At 38.7% G+C, this 17,127-nt stretch overlaps 1 protein-coding gene and 1 long non-coding RNA gene across 4 annotated transcripts in view; one reads left to right on the top strand and one right to left on the bottom strand.

Annotated features, from left to right (window-relative positions):
- The first annotated feature begins 316 nt into the window (after window positions 1-316).
- Window positions 317-17,127, top strand: part of si:dkey-40c11.2 (drebrin-like protein A) — a 33,417-nt gene continuing 16,606 nt past the window's right edge. For 2 of the 3 annotated variants that reach the window (XM_044111465.1, XM_044111466.1), the window contains exon 1: window positions 330-701. In XM_044111465.1, coding sequence (XP_043967400.1) covers window positions 610-701 — 92 coding nt within the window. In that variant the 5' untranslated portion in view covers window positions 330-609. Of the gene's footprint in view, window positions 702-17,127 lie in introns of all 3 variants that reach the window. The other variant, XM_044111464.1, reaches the window with a different exon arrangement.
- LOC122828159 overlaps window positions 13,026-17,127 on the bottom strand; it is a 41,211-nt gene continuing 37,109 nt past the window's right edge. Inside the window, exon 4 of the long non-coding RNA XR_006370171.1 lies at window positions 13,026-13,072. This is a non-coding gene — a long non-coding RNA (uncharacterized LOC122828159). The remainder of the gene's footprint in view (window positions 13,073-17,127) is intronic.

Below are 17,127 nucleotides of genomic sequence, written 5' to 3'. Positions count from 1 at the left end.
ATAATCAGTCAGTATGAACAGTGATAAATTCTTTAGAGTCTGTTTGTGTGTAATGAGCACATTACAATGGTTGCAACTTTGGAACTGAATTGTTAAAATAAAAACAATTACATTTCCGAGATATTCAAATTTTCTGCTGCATAACAGCCGATGTGCAATAGATAGACTTCTGCACAATTCATGAACGGCTAATGTTGCCATTTGACTTGCGCTGGAACACCTTTCCTCCCAACGACCCAGCGAGTGAAGTCATTATGCTTTCCACTCTCTCAACAGGAGGTGGAGCTTTTGGCGAAAACTTATTCCACCCAGCCTCACAAAGAGCAGCGTGCAGTCACAGCCTCTCCTCCAAGCTGTGAGTGCGCACACATCGCCCGCTCTGGTTTGGAACTACATCGCCTTGAATCTGCAACACTTTTTCTGTGCGTCTTTTCGGGGCCGGTCGTTAACTACTGTGTGGCCGATTCCATAAGATTGCCCCTTCTCTCCCACCCCACCCCTAAAAAAGCTCCCCCACCAGGACCCGTGAACACTTGAAGCTGTGCGGGAGTGGTCCAGGAACTTTCTTTCTTTCTTTCTTTTCTTTTTTTTTTTTTTTTTTTTGCCATAATGAGCAGGCAAACGGTCAACCTTGACACCTACAGCCTGTCGCTGCTCACAGCCAAAGAGGACATTCTCAACCCCCGCTCCTCCACCAACTGGTAAAACTTTTTATTAACGCGTTTAGTCTGAAAGTGATACTTCCATGCCTTTGTTGGAACTTCCTTGCTCTTCACATTGTTTCACAGTGTCACAGTTATGCACAGCGAGAGTGCGCACACAGTTGCGTAAGGGGAGGTTTGATTTGAATTAATCCAGTCAAGAGATGTAGAAGTGGCCAACTCAGGAAGCTGCACGCAACTTCTGCTATATTTACCAGCTCAGCGGTAGCAGATGTGTGCAACTATGGTTTATCGCAACGGGGTGATGCACTGACGCTGGGGAGAGCAGCACCTGGCCTGCAGCCTGCTGCTGGCCTCACCCTGGCCCTGCGATCCGGGACTGCTGTCTCTGTGATGGGAGCTCTCCTGGGATCGTGTTTCTGCTGGTGTGCTGATCTGTGACAGGGGTCTTTTTTCAGAGAGAGACTCTTTAATATGACGGATAACACCGCATTCATAAGAAACAATCACACAAAGCAACACTTGACGCTATGCACATTAGATGTCTGCAATAAATGGTGTCTGTTGAATTAAAAAATGTTTGTAGAATTGTTGTGTTTTCCTTTTTTTTCAGTTTTTCTTTTTTTTTTGCCGACTACCTGACGCTTTGCTCTAGCTTTTCTCTCTGTCTCTTTGTCCCAAAGCTTGGTCATCAGTCTGTCACCGTGGCAATGGATCCATCTTTTCAAAACTTTTCTTTGCATTTTCTTCCTGTTTACACTTCATTTATCAGGGTTGGGGTTCTCTTTAGGCACAAACGGGTCACCTCCACTCGGTGAGAAAGTTCAAATATATTTCTTATTAGGTATACTTTGGTAGTATTGGGTAATGAAATGTAAAATGAAATTTATTCTAAGATCTCCTTTGGGCTTCAAAACTGCCCAAATTGCTTTTGTTTTGCACTGAACAACGAATAAAAAATACAAACCAAAATCTGACATTTTGATCCACATTGACGCGATAGCTTCAAAAAGACTTTTCAGCTGCTCATCCACGGTGTGACGCTCTTGTGATTGGGTTGAGTGTTTGAAACTTTGAGGCAGTTGGAGTACAGTGAAGTCATTGTCACCTTCAAGAACCCAGTTTGAGGTGATTTGGGCTTTGGTAATTGGTGCATTATACATTATCTTTCCAGTGTGAAGATGGCCTCACTGTGGTCATACAGGACATGGTCAGTAAGATTACTCTGATAGTCTGCGGCATTTAAACGATGCACCACGAAGATGCCGCTATGCCGAGTGTCTCTATGGTTCCTTCGTAGCAAACAGAAGTGGCAGCTGGTCTGGTCTTCAGCTGCAGATGTTTGTCTGATTCATGGTACGATGTGTTGTTTGTTCAGCAAACCTCGGTAGTAATGAATAGTTAGTTATTCAAGCTACTTTTGCCTTAACATATCCTCAATCTAGCCTGCCTATTCTCCTCTGTAGTCTCACATCAGTGAGGCATTTTCTTACACACACCTATCACTCACTGGATTTTTTGCTTTTCAGAACTTTCTTTGTTAAACTGCAAGATGATCTTTTATTTTTTTTTTTTGGACTTTGCTGTTGGGTTTGCTTTATTAAGCATTCACGGAGCAGGTTTTGCTTCGAAATGGCAAGAACCTTACACTTTTAAATTACTGCTTTCTTAAAATCTTGGTGTCTGAAAATAGGAAAAAAAAACACAACATCAAGAAAACAGAATTACTCAACAAGTAATTTAAGTAAGTGAAGTGGGAAAGGAATTTGGCAATGTTTAAGCTCCACCCAGTCTTTCAGTGCGATTTGGAAGGATTTAAGGATTGAGGAGTTGTCCGTCTAATATGTATGTTTCTAATATAGACGTGAACATGTGCATCTCAAGGCACTGAAGAGTTTGTTTAGAATGGAGGCTTGGTTCACTGAAGGATCTCGCCCCCCAGTGTGTGACCTTGGGGTCTGTGTGTGCATTATCTAATGGCCTTGTCTTCTGAATGGGAAGCAGGGCTTTTGTCAGCAAGGCCACCAAAAAAAGAGGAGTGTTTTCAATGCGTCCTTCATTCAGACCTCCATGCTCTGTCTCCGCCTGTTCTCTTTGAACACCAAGAAGTTTGTTCCTTCTGGGCTGGAAACGTGCACTGTGTGCATGTGTTATGTGTTTGTTCGTGTAATGAGAGAACTGAAGAAAAATAAGCTGCAAAACATCAGGTTTCGTGTGATTGTGTAATCCTCTGTTCAGGAAATCACCACAGTGGCGTGGAAAAGAAATTCAGATTTGGATTTTACATCAAGGATGAATTTAAATGTTTCAATGAAGCAGACGTTTCCTGGGCAGGCCCAAAATCAAGACCTGCAGCTGCCGAGCTAAACATGCAATAGAAAAGGAGCGTATGCTCACACATTACAGTTTAGTTTCAGTCATGCTCAGCCTCTCACATGGGAGATCAATGCTTTTGAATGGCCAGTTAGCATATTGAGATCTTGTGGACTGTGACAGAGTTCTTCAAATGCATCTTTTCTGCAGGACATTGAAACTGTGTGCGAAGTTTGTGGAAAGTTTTATTCACTAGAGATTACTGTAGTCAGGCACAGGCACATAAAGTAAATAAATGATTTCATTGCAGTGACACTTGGTAACTCAGTTTTGATAGTGTATTGATGTTGGATTTGTTTCTGATGGAATGGCAACACTGCACAAACGTATTTAGGCAGTCCACTTTAAAACTTGGCCCATAATTTCACCTTTATGTCAATATTTTTTAAACTTGCATTCACAGTCCACTCTTTGAGTCATCTGTTTTCTTAAGCTGATTCTTTTTGATGTTTAAGTAGGTTGTATTATGTTTTATGCTGTACTTGGATGAGTCTCAAGCTCAACAAATTATGAGAATTTTGACTTGGAAAGTTAGACATTCTCAAGCCATTCTGATAATATCTAATATGACAACGTGTGTATTAAAAAAAATTTGTGTGATACAGAGATTCTGTATCACACGGAATCAGTGGCACTAGAGGTTTTGTGTAATCCCTAAATAGTAACATATTTCTTGGAATGGAAACAGATTGTCATTGGGTTATGATACCAATACAAGTTAGCTTGGCCACTAACTAAATGCATGTCGTATTGGAAGGTGCACAGTTTGAATGTGATGTTTTACCCAATCAGAGATCTGGCTTCAGGTCTGACAGTTCGAATGCGGCTATAAGTCTGATTGTCAATCAATCAGGACGAAAAGGAAAAAAAACCTATTTCAAACATAAAGTGATGAAGTCAGTGTTATGTCTAACTTAAAAGTGACAACTTGGCACAAGATCAATTTGTAGTTGTGTCTCTAGGCACTTTGCTGGAGGCAGCCTTTTAAGGAAACAGTACCCTGTAAAATAAGCCTAACATAAAAAGAACGTGGCTTTAAAACTTCAACAACAAATTAGCAAAATATGTCCTTAAGAAGCAGAAATATATAAATCTAGGACCCGACACTGTATTGTGGTTGACATACCTGACAAGTGTCATCTTGTTTTCAAGATTAAATAATTTTATGTTGCTTAACGGTCAAATCATTCTTCTGAAAATAGTCAAGCACAATGACTGAAATAAATATTTTCCTAAAAACCAACTTCTCTCTGGAGTGTAAAGTTGATTCTTTAAATGTGACACAAAAAACAATAAACTAGGTGTGGCTTAAGACTTTTGTGCATTTCTTTAGCTCTTCTCGGTGGAAAAATATTTCCAAATTACCGACAGTAATTTATTGAGGTGGTTTTACTGGAATAGACATTGACACTTTATAATTGCTTAATGTTTACGAATGATCTGAAAGGATCTGACACTTAATAAGGAAAGCCTTTCACTATGAACATTTTTGGGGGTTGAAATATTGTGCAATCTGTCATCACATAGTAATAGTCAGACAATTGCATTCACTCCCGTATTACCTCAAGCAACTCTGAAGACTCTCAAACCCGAACTTTGCTTCAGTAAGTTGTTATGAGAAGAATCCTGAAAATCGCCCTCATATATTGAAACACAACATACCATCCAAACATTTTAGATAAAAATCTGTTTGAGCTTCATGTTTTACTTTCACCTTAGAGTTGGCTTAATGTATACTGATGGCGAACACATTTTAATTTGTGACATTATTTTCTCCTCCAGCACAATGAGCTCTTGCAAGTAAATTACCAGTTTAAATAAGTGTTAGCCTCTCCATTTCAGCACAGGCCTGGGGTGTGTGTGCTGCTGCTACTTGCCAGAAATTTCCACTGGCTCATGCATGATTAATTGATACCTTAAGAGTCACTAAGTTTAAGGTTACTTGCTTAGTAAAATACACCTGTGGGCATAAAGAGAGCAAAGTAGGAAGAAATACAAAATGTGTGTGCGTGTGTGCTGATGCATCTGTTTATGATTATACAGCAGGAAACTATATCAAAAAGCTTCCCATAGTTCGAACTTCTTCTCCCAGGTTCTGCTTTTTGCTCTGTTCCGTAGTTATCGACAAAGATGAACCTGTTAATGAAAGTCATATTAACACCATCTGTTGATATGCAGGCTCTTATGTAATCCCTATCTGAAGCTGTGTAAAATACTACAGATAACCTCTCTGCAAATGGGTGAGACAGCATTAGTTTTCACCATTCACTCAAACCAAGGCTTCTGAAGTCGAGCGCACTACCGTGCCGATGGAACCAGATTGATTGGCTTTCACACAAATAACAGCATAGCGTAAAAGCAGCTTACTGAAAACGGGAAGTCAAGGAAAGTGCACTTTGAACCAATGCCCAGTCCCCTCTCTGATTTTGTCTCTCTCTATGTTTGCTTCTTGCACAACACCTGGCGCTGGCTACCCAGGTGACATTGATCACTGCTGATTTCCAAAGAAATGCTTGTGTTTCGCTTTTGTTTATTCGTTCAGTTTTTAATTTTTACAGTGGAGCAATTGCAAAACCACTATACCACAAAATAATACATTTTGTTTGTTTACTGTTTGGATTCGGTCATGCTGGTCTCCGGTTTAGGCTTGTAAAACTGGTTAACATGCAAGGAAATAACAAATTCTAAGTAATCAGGCCACATATCTCCAGTTTGAAAGACTAAAAGATATTGTACCATACCATGTGGGCTGTAACCTTTAACCAACCCGCCGCTGCCTGTGGGTGGCCTCTTTGACAATGATTATAGCTTTACTATAATGGCTATTATACTGTGTTTCTCAACTTAGCAAACACTTGGAGTCAGATTTCATAACGTATCACTTAACAACTGCTTTCTACCTTCCTAAATATTGTTTAGATTAATTTAGGCACTCACAATGAAGCTTCAGCGTAATGGCAGCCTTTAGACCTGATGAGACACGACTCCAGATGGTAATACTGACTTAGTGCTGTGTGTGTACGTGTCTACTGTTTATGTTTGGGTACCCTGTTGGGTTGAAGACCACTGACTGACAAAAGTGGGACGGCCACACAGAGCCTTTTAAAGGGTGCAATCAAAGTTTCATGACTTTATGGCACTCCCGTGCTGTTATTTGTCTTGGTGTCAAATTTCTTTTGGGAACAAAATGACAATTTGCTTACTTAACAATTGAAACTTTTGAAACTGTATCCAGCAGATATAATATTTGTGTTTTTACTCTCACTAAAAGTTTATCTATTTATTTATTTCCAAAATTTATGGAGCCTCGACCTGGTTTGTGGGCTCATGATTTACCAATGTTTAAAAAAAACCCAAAAACTACTGTGTTAAAACATCAAAGTAACTTGTGATATTGTTTCTTTGACATGCATTATTTTGAAGAGTTGTAAAGGAAAGTGCCAGATTTATCTGGGATGTCTCTGCTATTATGTAATAGACAGATTGTTAAACTGTCTATGCATGTTAGGAAGGCTTTTGAACTTTTCTCACAAAAAAGTGTTGTGGAAATTAAAATAAATTAACGCCAGCCATCATTCTTAATTTGACAGGGCCATTCTTTGAAACTACAACTGGCAAGCCAGAGATGCCGTATCTGCAAAGCAGCTGATTGGAGGCTAGATTTTCAAGCACTTGTATTACTTTTTAGAAGAACAATCAAAATATGTAATATTCTTTGGCAGGAGTGTCTAACTTCAGTCTGCAAGGGTCAGTTTCCTGCATGTTTTAAATGTGTTCCTATTCCAACATTGAAATGGGCATGATTATCTCATCAAGTATGATGAAATAGAAAAAAATGTAAAATATACAGATCTCACTTTAGATGGTGCAAAGTTATCATACCATGAGAATCTCATACCTACGTACGCCTAGTGATTCTAGTCATCTAAACCAATGGCCCATTGAATTCTCAAAATTCTTCGACTCAAACCATTCTGTTTATTACAGCACCAAAAGGAAATGTTTCATTGTTAGGCCAACAGTTGTAGACACAACAAAATACGCTATTGCTTCACATAAAAAAGGCTCTGCGGGAAGACTTTTTGTTTATGGAGCTTGCATTTATTTATTCATTTTTCCTTGATATGTAATGATGCACAAAACGTCCAGTTTGGTACGCAGTAAATGGTAGAACCAAGTAATTTCCTTACTCCAATTAGAATAGGTCTGTCTTAAAATTAAATGCATTAAATCAATGTTAATTACAAAAGGAAGATAGAAAATTTGAACATAAACAGCAACCAGCACAGTCCCTGTGTTCAGCATTATCATCAGTAGAGAGAATGTCTGAAGAGGCTTTGGATAAATAATGGAGAGCAGTTTGCCCTGGCTTATATGAAGCTGGCATCAATTGGTGTCTAGAATGCTGATTAGATGGATTTTCTTGTACTAATTTAATGAGAGACTCCAATCGAATTGAGGAATGTGACATTCCCCAATACCAGGCTGATAAAATTAGTTTCATAAGGTTCTGATTTGTGGAGAGATTTATTTTTTTAAAAGGTAAAATTAAAAAGGTATTTGTGTGAAATGAACCAAATGACCCATATTCCCAAACTTTTTATACAAAAATTACACTAACATTTTTTAATCTAATACAGGCTGCAGCTCATAGCGGTTTTGTCTTATAGTCCTTTAAAAGCTTCCGTAAGAATTCCTGTGTACAAAAAACAAAACAAGTGCATTAAAACAGATTTTCTAATCATGCAAATTATCATGTGTGAATCTTTAGAGTAATAGAGGAAGCAGTTCTTTTAGCCGAGATACTGGTTCTATTTCACTTAAAAGTCTGAACTCTGAGCTGTGAATGACGTCACATGCATGTCGATCACCGTCTATTCTGAGGTCAGCAAATAGGAACTTAGAAATTCTTTACTTATGAGTTTAGGTAGCCGATAGCTTTTGCACGTCCACACATGACAGCGTCATGAGTCCTGCTTTGATACGACTGGAATGTGATTCTTCCTTAAAAAGGACTGACAGTGTTAATCTTTTTTTTTTTTTAAGTGAAAATGCCTGGAAGGTTGCAAACTAATGCAAATCACAGTTAAAAAAAAAAACAAAACATTTGTTTTTACCTTCATCTATAAAACTTGTAATCAATTTGAATTTGACCCAAATCAGTGATGAGAACTGTTTGTTGTTTAGTTGGTGGAGGAACAAAGATATAGTTCAACTGCGTTACAATAGAAAGCCAAGAAAATAAAGAGAATGTTGTGCAAGCAACCATCAGCGTGCTGAAACATTCTGTCATACTGCCAGTCTGCGCCAAGTATAACACAGCTATCATTCAGTGTTATTTTGCTTGTAATTGCACAATTATGAAATCACCACACACACACACCCGCACACACACAGTGCGGCACACGAATACATACTAGCAACCCCATCTAAAAAGGACATGCACACTGTCTCATTCTTACTGCTCTTCTGGCAACAATAATCTGCATCACCATGGTTATTGTGCTGCTCCCTGGCTGTAGTTGTGGCCTCTTAAGGGTTAACTCGCACTTTGCAGGAAAGTTGCATTGAATGTGTTGTCTAGCCTGAGAACTTTAGCTGCCTTTCTCCTGTCGTGTTTATTCGCCTGGCTGTTGGGATTGATCAGTGGGTGCTGGTTGAGAGCTGAAGGGCTCCCGTTGTCCTGACGACCCCAATGGGAAAGCTGGGTTGTTTGCCAGGAGAAAGCGAATGAATTGAGGGAGATGAGTGGAAAGGGATCTGAAAGGGTGAGATTGGGCAAAAGGAGACAGAGGAGGACATTTCTTTGAGAAGACAGATGGATAACTTGTCTAGAAAGAGAAATGTAGTAGAATGGAGAAGTTGCAAAGACGAGAAAATGAGACGCATTAAGGAAGCGATTGGAGATAAGATGTCCTGCTTTTACTAGGCCCATAATAACTATGATAAGGTGCAAGGGGACGGAGGGTATTCTTGTGTTTATGCAAGTCAGCTTGAGCAGGAAATGCCACATAGATCCCAGAAGACGCTGATTTCAGGGGAATTATCATCATTTTTCCGTTCTTTCTCCCCTTTGCCTGTAATGTGTACAAAAGCAAATTCAGACACTCAATTTACCAACTATTTACTACATGTGCTATTTTCATAAAATCATCTGCTCCTGTTTATCAGCTATTCCTCTGCCCCCTTTTGATTCCTCCAATGTACAGTGATTGCTTCCCATTGAGATTCTATTGCGAGAGGTGCTCCTCCTGGGAAGCCCATTCCTTCCAGCCTCTATGGTTTTTAACATTTTTAGTCACTTTGCATGCAAGATGAGATGAAACAAGGGGGAAGGACACAGTTTTTCCAATTAATATTAAACTTGTTTGGCTAATCTTTTATCATTTTTATAATTCAATGTTTTCCATGTGTGTTCAAGGCATACACACCTACTCTACAATAACACACCCTTATCTTTTGTGGAGGTGGTAATTATATCAAAGATACAGGAATGCTAATGCTCGGTGTATAATGGAAACTTGAGCTGCTCTGTTTGCACTGTGACCGTTCCATGTTATCTGCGGATTATTTCGAGGCTGTAACATGAAACTGTTGGAACCACTGTTGTCTACACTTTGATAACGTAGTGCTTGCTTCTGTGCCATTAATCTCGCCGTTGATGGTGTGTTTTTGTCTGCGCTTCTTCCGAAATTGTTGTGTAGATTGACATCCGCAAAACAGTAGCTTACTTTTTGTCTCTCTTGCCCCTTTCGGCCCCCCGCCCACCCTGCCATTTGTTTCCATCTGCCTCAGCAAAGGGAGGGCTGTTTTCTCTCACTGGTCCTTGGCAGTGATTTAATTACTTATTTGTTTACTTTGTCATATTCCAAACTTCTCTGGCTCCGAGTTCTGCTGAGAACAGAGATTTTCCTCCCTCCCTCCCGTCATCCTTCAGCATTCCAGCCAGTCCGTTCTGCCCTTTAGCTCCTCACCCCCACCGCCTGATATTGTATGCAGTCTATTGTTTACATTTTAACCAAGTTTTTCTTCAATTAACTATCACCTTTTTGTTCTTCCATTCTTTCCCCCCATCATGTCTGTCATATCGCTGTCTATTTACTATTCTCTCGTGGGCCAAATAGTTCCAGTGGTCTGTAATAGTCTCCAGAGGGAGTCTGATTTGTCCTCCACCCTGTCAACTATTATACAGATCACTCAGTGTTTCTCACAGGGAGGATCTGAGCAAATGGTCCCTGGCATCAAAAAGGCAATCAACATAAAGTATACTGGAAGATGATGTTTATCTGTGAAAATGTTACTTCACCTTCAGAAACTCTCAAGTGTTGACCCAACACTTGAGAGTTTCTTTTGTTGTTCAAATAACAAAAGAAACAGCATATCAATGCTGTTTCTTTTGTTATTTGAACATTGTTATATATGGTATATTTTTTATTTGAAGTCATTGTAGCTTTGTAAATGTTCCAATAATGTCTTTGCTGCTCTTACTGTTCTGAGTTTAGAACCCTAAACTTTTTAGTAGACAAAAAAAATACAAACATATTTTGCTAAAGTATTATGTAATTTAAAAATGGACTTCAGAAGTGAGAACAGTGCCTCGGTTAATAAGCTTTTCATATTTATTCAGTCTTCTCTATTTTATAGATGGAAATGGAGAAGTTTGTTGCTGTTGCCATGTTAGCAAGATCCGTGTGGCAAGATGAGTCACAAATTAAAGAGTACTTACTTGTATCACAATTTCTTTGTGAAACTACTTGTGCAGAGTTGATTTAAATGTATACTTTCAAAAATGAAAATGAGACTAATATTCTTTTTTTTTGATAGAGCAGTATTTGAGAATCATTATAAATTGTTTGGATTTGTTGGACATTTACTTATTTTTGAGTTGAAGGCACTCTTTACTACATCATTAAACTTTACAAAACCCATTTTAGAGCCTTGCCATCACGTTTTGTTCATCCAATTTGTAAAAGGGAATGCAATGTTCATGTGCAGTGCGTGGTGAATTGCATCATAGGATGTTCTTATTATTTTGTTGACCCAGCAAATCTTTTCCTTAAGCTGTTTTCCAAGGATTGTCTTCTCTGGAAAGTACAGCAGCAGGATATTATTCTTAGTTTTATGAACCACATCAGTGCTTAAATGCATCTTACTTGTGTTTTCTTTTTTCAGAATATCTCCTGAAATATGCCAAAGACTCACGTACAGAAATAAAATCAAATTGGTTGCAGTTCCACTTGCCCTCTCTACCATAATCATTGGTATTTTAATCACCAGTACATTTCAATCTAATGCCTACGATGGGTATTGTTAATAACAGTGGAAGTTATACTTGAACCACTGAAGCTCCAATGCCATGGCTCGTATCTCACTTTGAAGGAGCCCTGACTGAACTCTTCATATCATGTCTCGCTGATATAATGAGCCCTGCAAAGTTTTTACATAAACATTATTTTGACATCCAAGTTTCACCACTGAAAACGAGACCAAAAAAAAAAAGAAACTGCACACTTTCAGCAGTTTGAAATGGGTGTATGCTTAGTTTGATGGTTCTACAATTTGTTGCCTAATTCCCTGCTCCCGTAACGCCCACCCAAAAGAAAAACAAAGCACAATCAAAACCTGTCTCTGCTGAACATTTTAAGCGTTATGGCTGCCTTTATATACCACGTATCTTGGGGCTACAAATTTCCAATGTCCTCTAATCTCTTAAAAATCCCCCAATCAATAACCATTGGTCACTGTACTCACAGTTATATAATAAAGTTTCCTTCACTTTTGCTTTTACCTTGAAGGAAACCTTAAAGTCTGAACAAGAGGTTTACAACACCTGATGAAAAATTATTTACATTTTACAATTAACAATTAAAGGCCGAATTGTTATTGTGTTTATTAGATGTTTCAAGTTTAACTGCTATCTGAAAAGTTAAAGGTTTTACAAAGTTGTCCTGTCCTTGGATCTGCATGGCTATTTGGCTTGCAAAGGAAAAAATAAGGAGTGGCTTAATGGGTGAATAGACAAAGACTAAACTAATCTCTTAAAATCAAGATGTCTCTATATGTAAATGTGAAAAAGAATTACTGAGACCACATGCATTAATTTACACAGCCTTGTTAAAGTATTTGTTCCTCTTGAACTTTTCTATATTTTTTATGTTACAACCATTAACCAGCTCAAGTTACAGTAGCTCAAAAACATTACGTGTAAGGAAAATGTTACCAAGTTTTAAAAGTGTGCATGCTTTTGCCCTGGGTCAATGCTTTACACCGTAGAAACATATTTTATTGCAATTTAAGCCAAAAGTTGTTGACACGGAAATTGTTGCCCATTCTTCTTTGTAAATTAGCCGAAGCTCAGGAAAATCAAATCGAATGCGTCTGTGAATAGCAATATTCATTTTTCACTACCAATCCTCAAGTGGAATGAAAATGAAGTCTATTCCTCTAACCAAACAACAAATGAAAATGACAGGTTGGTTTATTGTAAGAAGTGAGTCACTGTTGTGATGTAACCAGGGTGACCAAGCCCCAGCCAATCAGAGACAGACAATCCTCTGATGCTTTCGGTCTGACTCCACATGCTGCGAACTTCAGCGATTAGGTTATAAAGAGGCAGGTACCATAAAACGGCTAACAGTTTCATGGTACCTGAGTGGACTTTAATGGAAAAGGGCCACTAAATGCCTCTATGCTCCAACACACCTGAATTAAATTGATATTTTATTTCCAGGCCTCTGCAGAGCTGAAGGCATTTAGCCATCTGGTTTAGTTGTGTTGAAAAGGGATGAAATTGAGTGATGCAAAATAACTAAATTTGAGATGATTCAGAGGAGACCAAATTGCTTCCAAAACACAGTAGTCTGATATTCAAATATGGAATTCAGGTAGATCAACAGGCAAAACAACACAATTTGTGTTGCCCAGGGAGACATCGACGTGCAGGAGGAAGTGATAAAAAAATCAAAAAATCTTCTGAAATTCTTTGCCCTGAGACTCAAAGTATTCTTCCCACTGAGTCACAGCAGCCACCAGTGAGTCTGTAGAGATGGGTCCGTTTTCCGAACGACCATAGTTGGAAAAGGGAAGAAAGACAAAAAGAAAAAGAAAAACATGAAGTATAAATATTAACGGTGATGCTTCATTCCACAGAACACACATGTACAGAATATTTCTGTATAAATATGTACACGTCATCTGTATCTCTCTCTCTTTTTCCACTCTCTTTCTCTTTGTAATATCCTCCAAGTCATTTATTTTATTACTTCCTTCTTAGTCACAGCCACTCATGATAAGTCTCCATATGTCTCTGGCTGTTGTAGGAATGTGTGAAGCTTTGGGGCGGCTCTATAGAGACTGTCTGAGTAACGAGCTCAGTGGCAAAAAAAAAAAAAAAAGAAAAGAGGAAAAATGACTTTTTAAGCAGTCGGCTCTTGTTAGACTTATTTTGCCCATGTTTGGACAAAGGAAATGAGCGAGTTGTGCTACGGGGACGTCTCCGGGCTCCCCAACGCAACATAGACGGAGAGGTAGACTAAGAGACGAGCTAAAAATAGAAACAGGAGACAGGTCAGCTTTGAGCAGAGAGTGAGGATTTGGGGAGCTGGAAGGGGGTTAAGGGAACAAAAACGCATTAATCCCTATTGAATGCAAGAATGAAATTAATAGATAATCTTTGAGCTAAAGAGAGTTTTAGAAAGGAAATGGAGAAAAAGGTGACTGTAAGGTACAATTGTATTTCTTGACAGTCTACGTAACTGTGAGATGATTCAGAGGAGAAAATGATCAAATTTTGGTAAAGAGTAGTCTGATATCTAAATATGGAATTCAGGTGTGGGGGTCAAAAACAAAACAACACAATTTTGTCTCTGGTCCAGGGATTTATCCTTATCTGTTATTAAAGTGGTGGGATAAAAAAAATAAATAAAAAATCTTCTGAAATTACATAACAAGAGAAGCATGCCCTGTGTTTTACCAGACTCAAAGTGAATGCAGCCTTGGTGTAGGGGAATGTTTGCATTGGTGACGACAGGGTTGCTTCTGCTAATCTTGAAATGATAGATCATAACATGTTTGGTGGGGATGAAGGGTCTGAAAGTCCCAAACAAGCCACTGCGATTGCAACCGACTCAAAATTCCAGTAGATTTATTTCCCTTTGTGTGGGAGCATGTCTGTGTTTATAAACTGCATGGATGCCTTTTAGTACTTATTATTTTTTGTGGCGGTGTCGGGTTTAGAACTGTGGTAAGAATGTCGAGATCTTATCTGCAGAACATACTATTTTGAAAACTTTATGTTTTAGATTATTATCTTTCTCTCTCCCCCCCCTCCTCCTCTTTTCACATCCCTTAATGGTGGCCTCTTTCTCTACTTTTCAAATTTCTCCTCTTCTCCTCCCTCTGAAGTCATAGCTGGCTGCATTTGGAGGTGGGCTGGAGTAGAGAGAGAAAGCGAGTCTGTTTTTCCCATCTGTTGCTCCCCCATGTGTGTGGAGGGGCCTATCTGCTCTATTAGCTTAGGAGACTTAACAATTTCAGAAGCTGCTTATGCTACCATGGCGTTGCAGTGATAACACTGGCGTACGATGCAAACACCTGAGCTTTCTTTGGTTTTTTGCGTACTGTAGTTCATGTAGGAGACAATGCAATAATACAGCTGTGTCAGATAGGTTTATAGCAATGGGGCAGTCACAGGGTGCAACTATGAAAACAGCTTGTATTTGAATCCGATGGACATGAAATTTCATAAAACTTCCAATGTTTGAATTAAACCACTAAATGGATCAACAACATAATGTGTTGGTGCAGATAACAAGCATACTAACCTATCAATACTGAGACCCACACATATAGAGATGTAGATATTTTACATTATTCACATTTAACATCATAACTGAAGATTTTAGGCATTGAAAACAATTCACATTTAAACATTTGTTAAAAGACTAAAACAATTCAACTGTTGCCCTTTTATGCATCTGATGCAAAGAATATTGTATTTGCAAAATCCGGCTAATAGAACAAAGGGTGCCTTCCTTGTGAACACTGACCTTTAGGAACACTGGAGAACCAAGGATCCATAAACTTAGGTCAGTGCCTCAATTTTGAATGAGTGGAGCAATTGTACAGTTCTAAAATAAATGTTTTTCGGATCATTTGCTTTTCCTCCAGCATTCTACTTTTGCCCAAAGACATATTGTAGAGAAAATTTGCTCTTATATGAGTTAAACTGCCACTTTAAATTAATCCCAAAGGGAATAAAGAGTTCATCAGCCTCATGAGAGAGAGAGTGTGTGTGCTTCTTTGGGGACAAATTTGCAAAGCTTTTACTGAATAAACTTCAGAGAAGGTTTGCACTTTACCTTCGCTTGGTGACGTGATAGAAACCTTGTAAATATTTCCATTACAAGGACAATAAATAATAAATGAACATTGTTGTCCTTCCCACTCATGCAGTTGACCAGGATGCAACATGATGAATAGGGTGCACAATATGGTTAGTGTGTCCTCAGCACACTAACCTCACTAACTTGTTGTGTGCTTTGTTCAATGGAAAGAGAGAACAAAGGCAGGTTTGTTGTGTTAGAAAAAAACCATAACCGAGTCATCTATAGATGCTGATGGAGATAACGGGCATGCTATCTACTTGTACGCTAAACTTCTGCTGTTTTGTCCAGTTTGTCAGTAGCCAGCCAACACATTTTTAAATGTTGTCTCCTCCCGCTGCGTACACACATCCACACACTCACACAAGCATCTTTCACCTCTGACCTGCTGTAATGGCTGCTTATGGCCCCTCTGCTCCAGATGTTATTGACACGGCGGAAGATTTACACCTATACACATTCAACCATGGACACATTCGAATTCTTGAACTCTCATGCAAGTCACTTCATCTCACTTTAGAGCGTCCAGTCCAAGTTTTACTTTTCTTCTTCACAGGATTCACGTAAATGAAGTTGATGTTCAAAGCAATGAGTAGATAATTGATTTAAATGCTGAACTTGCAATTTCTTTCCATTCAAGGCTACTGTCAGTTTTTCACTTTGCCTCTTTTTCACTTTGTCTTCTTTATCACTCAAATCTGCCTCGGAGCTTCAGCTACAAAACAAATTAATTATAGTGCTCTTAACTAAGCAATAGAGTTGTGTCTCAATGGTCTCATGAAAACACATCTTAAGTTGAGTTGCCACAGTGACAGTAGACTGACTGAAGGGTGTGGTAGGACAGGTTTTTACCTGCAAAATGCCTAAAACCTCAGAGCTCTTAGCAGCGCTGGTTGTGTTTGTTTCACACTGAGGAGCCATCCAAGTTTGAAGAAAGCACTGTGAATGTTGGTTATTGTGTTTCAGTGTAGCTTCATGTCTTTGATTTTTACCAAAAAAAATAATACAGAAGTGTCTACACTGTGTTCCAAATTATTATGCAAGTGATATTTTCTCAGATTTTCCTAAATGGTCAATGCAAATGATGGTCAGTATAATTGTCAAGTCGTGAACTATTACAGTATAAATCAGACTTTACTGAACAAAACTCCCAATGAGAACAGTATTTCTTTAAAAAAAAAAAAATTCAAAATGCACTTATCCACATTATTATGCACAGCAGATTTTCTGAACATTTTATGGATTATAAAGAACTGCAAACGGTCATTCTTTGAATGTGCAGCATTAGGTGGTCATATGTACTAAAATCAAAAGCTATTGAATCCAAAACATCTTAACAGACAGAGTTACATGTTAACATAGGACCCCTTTGATATCTCCTGCACAGTTCTTGCATCCATTGAACTTGTGAGTTTGTGGAAAGTTTCTGCGTGAATTTCTTTGCAGGATGTCAGAAAACCTTCCTAGAGCTGCTGGTTTGATACGAAATGCATCCCACCCTCAGATCTTCTGCTTGAGGAAACTCCAAAAGTTCTCAATAGAGTTGAGGTCAAAGGCGGATGGTGACCACACCATGAGATTTTTTTTTTTTGTGCAATTAACTTTTTGCTTGTACATACTACAATGAACAATGTTAGGCTTTAAAGTTTTAAGTCTCCTCACGAGCACATAGAAAAACGCCTTAGACTCTTATTAAATCTACTGACATG

This window comes from Gambusia affinis, linkage group LG03 (genome assembly GCF_019740435.1).
Source record: "Gambusia affinis linkage group LG03, SWU_Gaff_1.0, whole genome shotgun sequence".
In the NCBI taxonomy this organism is placed as follows: Eukaryota; Metazoa; Chordata; class Actinopteri; order Cyprinodontiformes; family Poeciliidae; genus Gambusia; species Gambusia affinis.
This window is presented reverse-complemented; position numbering and strand designations above follow the sequence as displayed.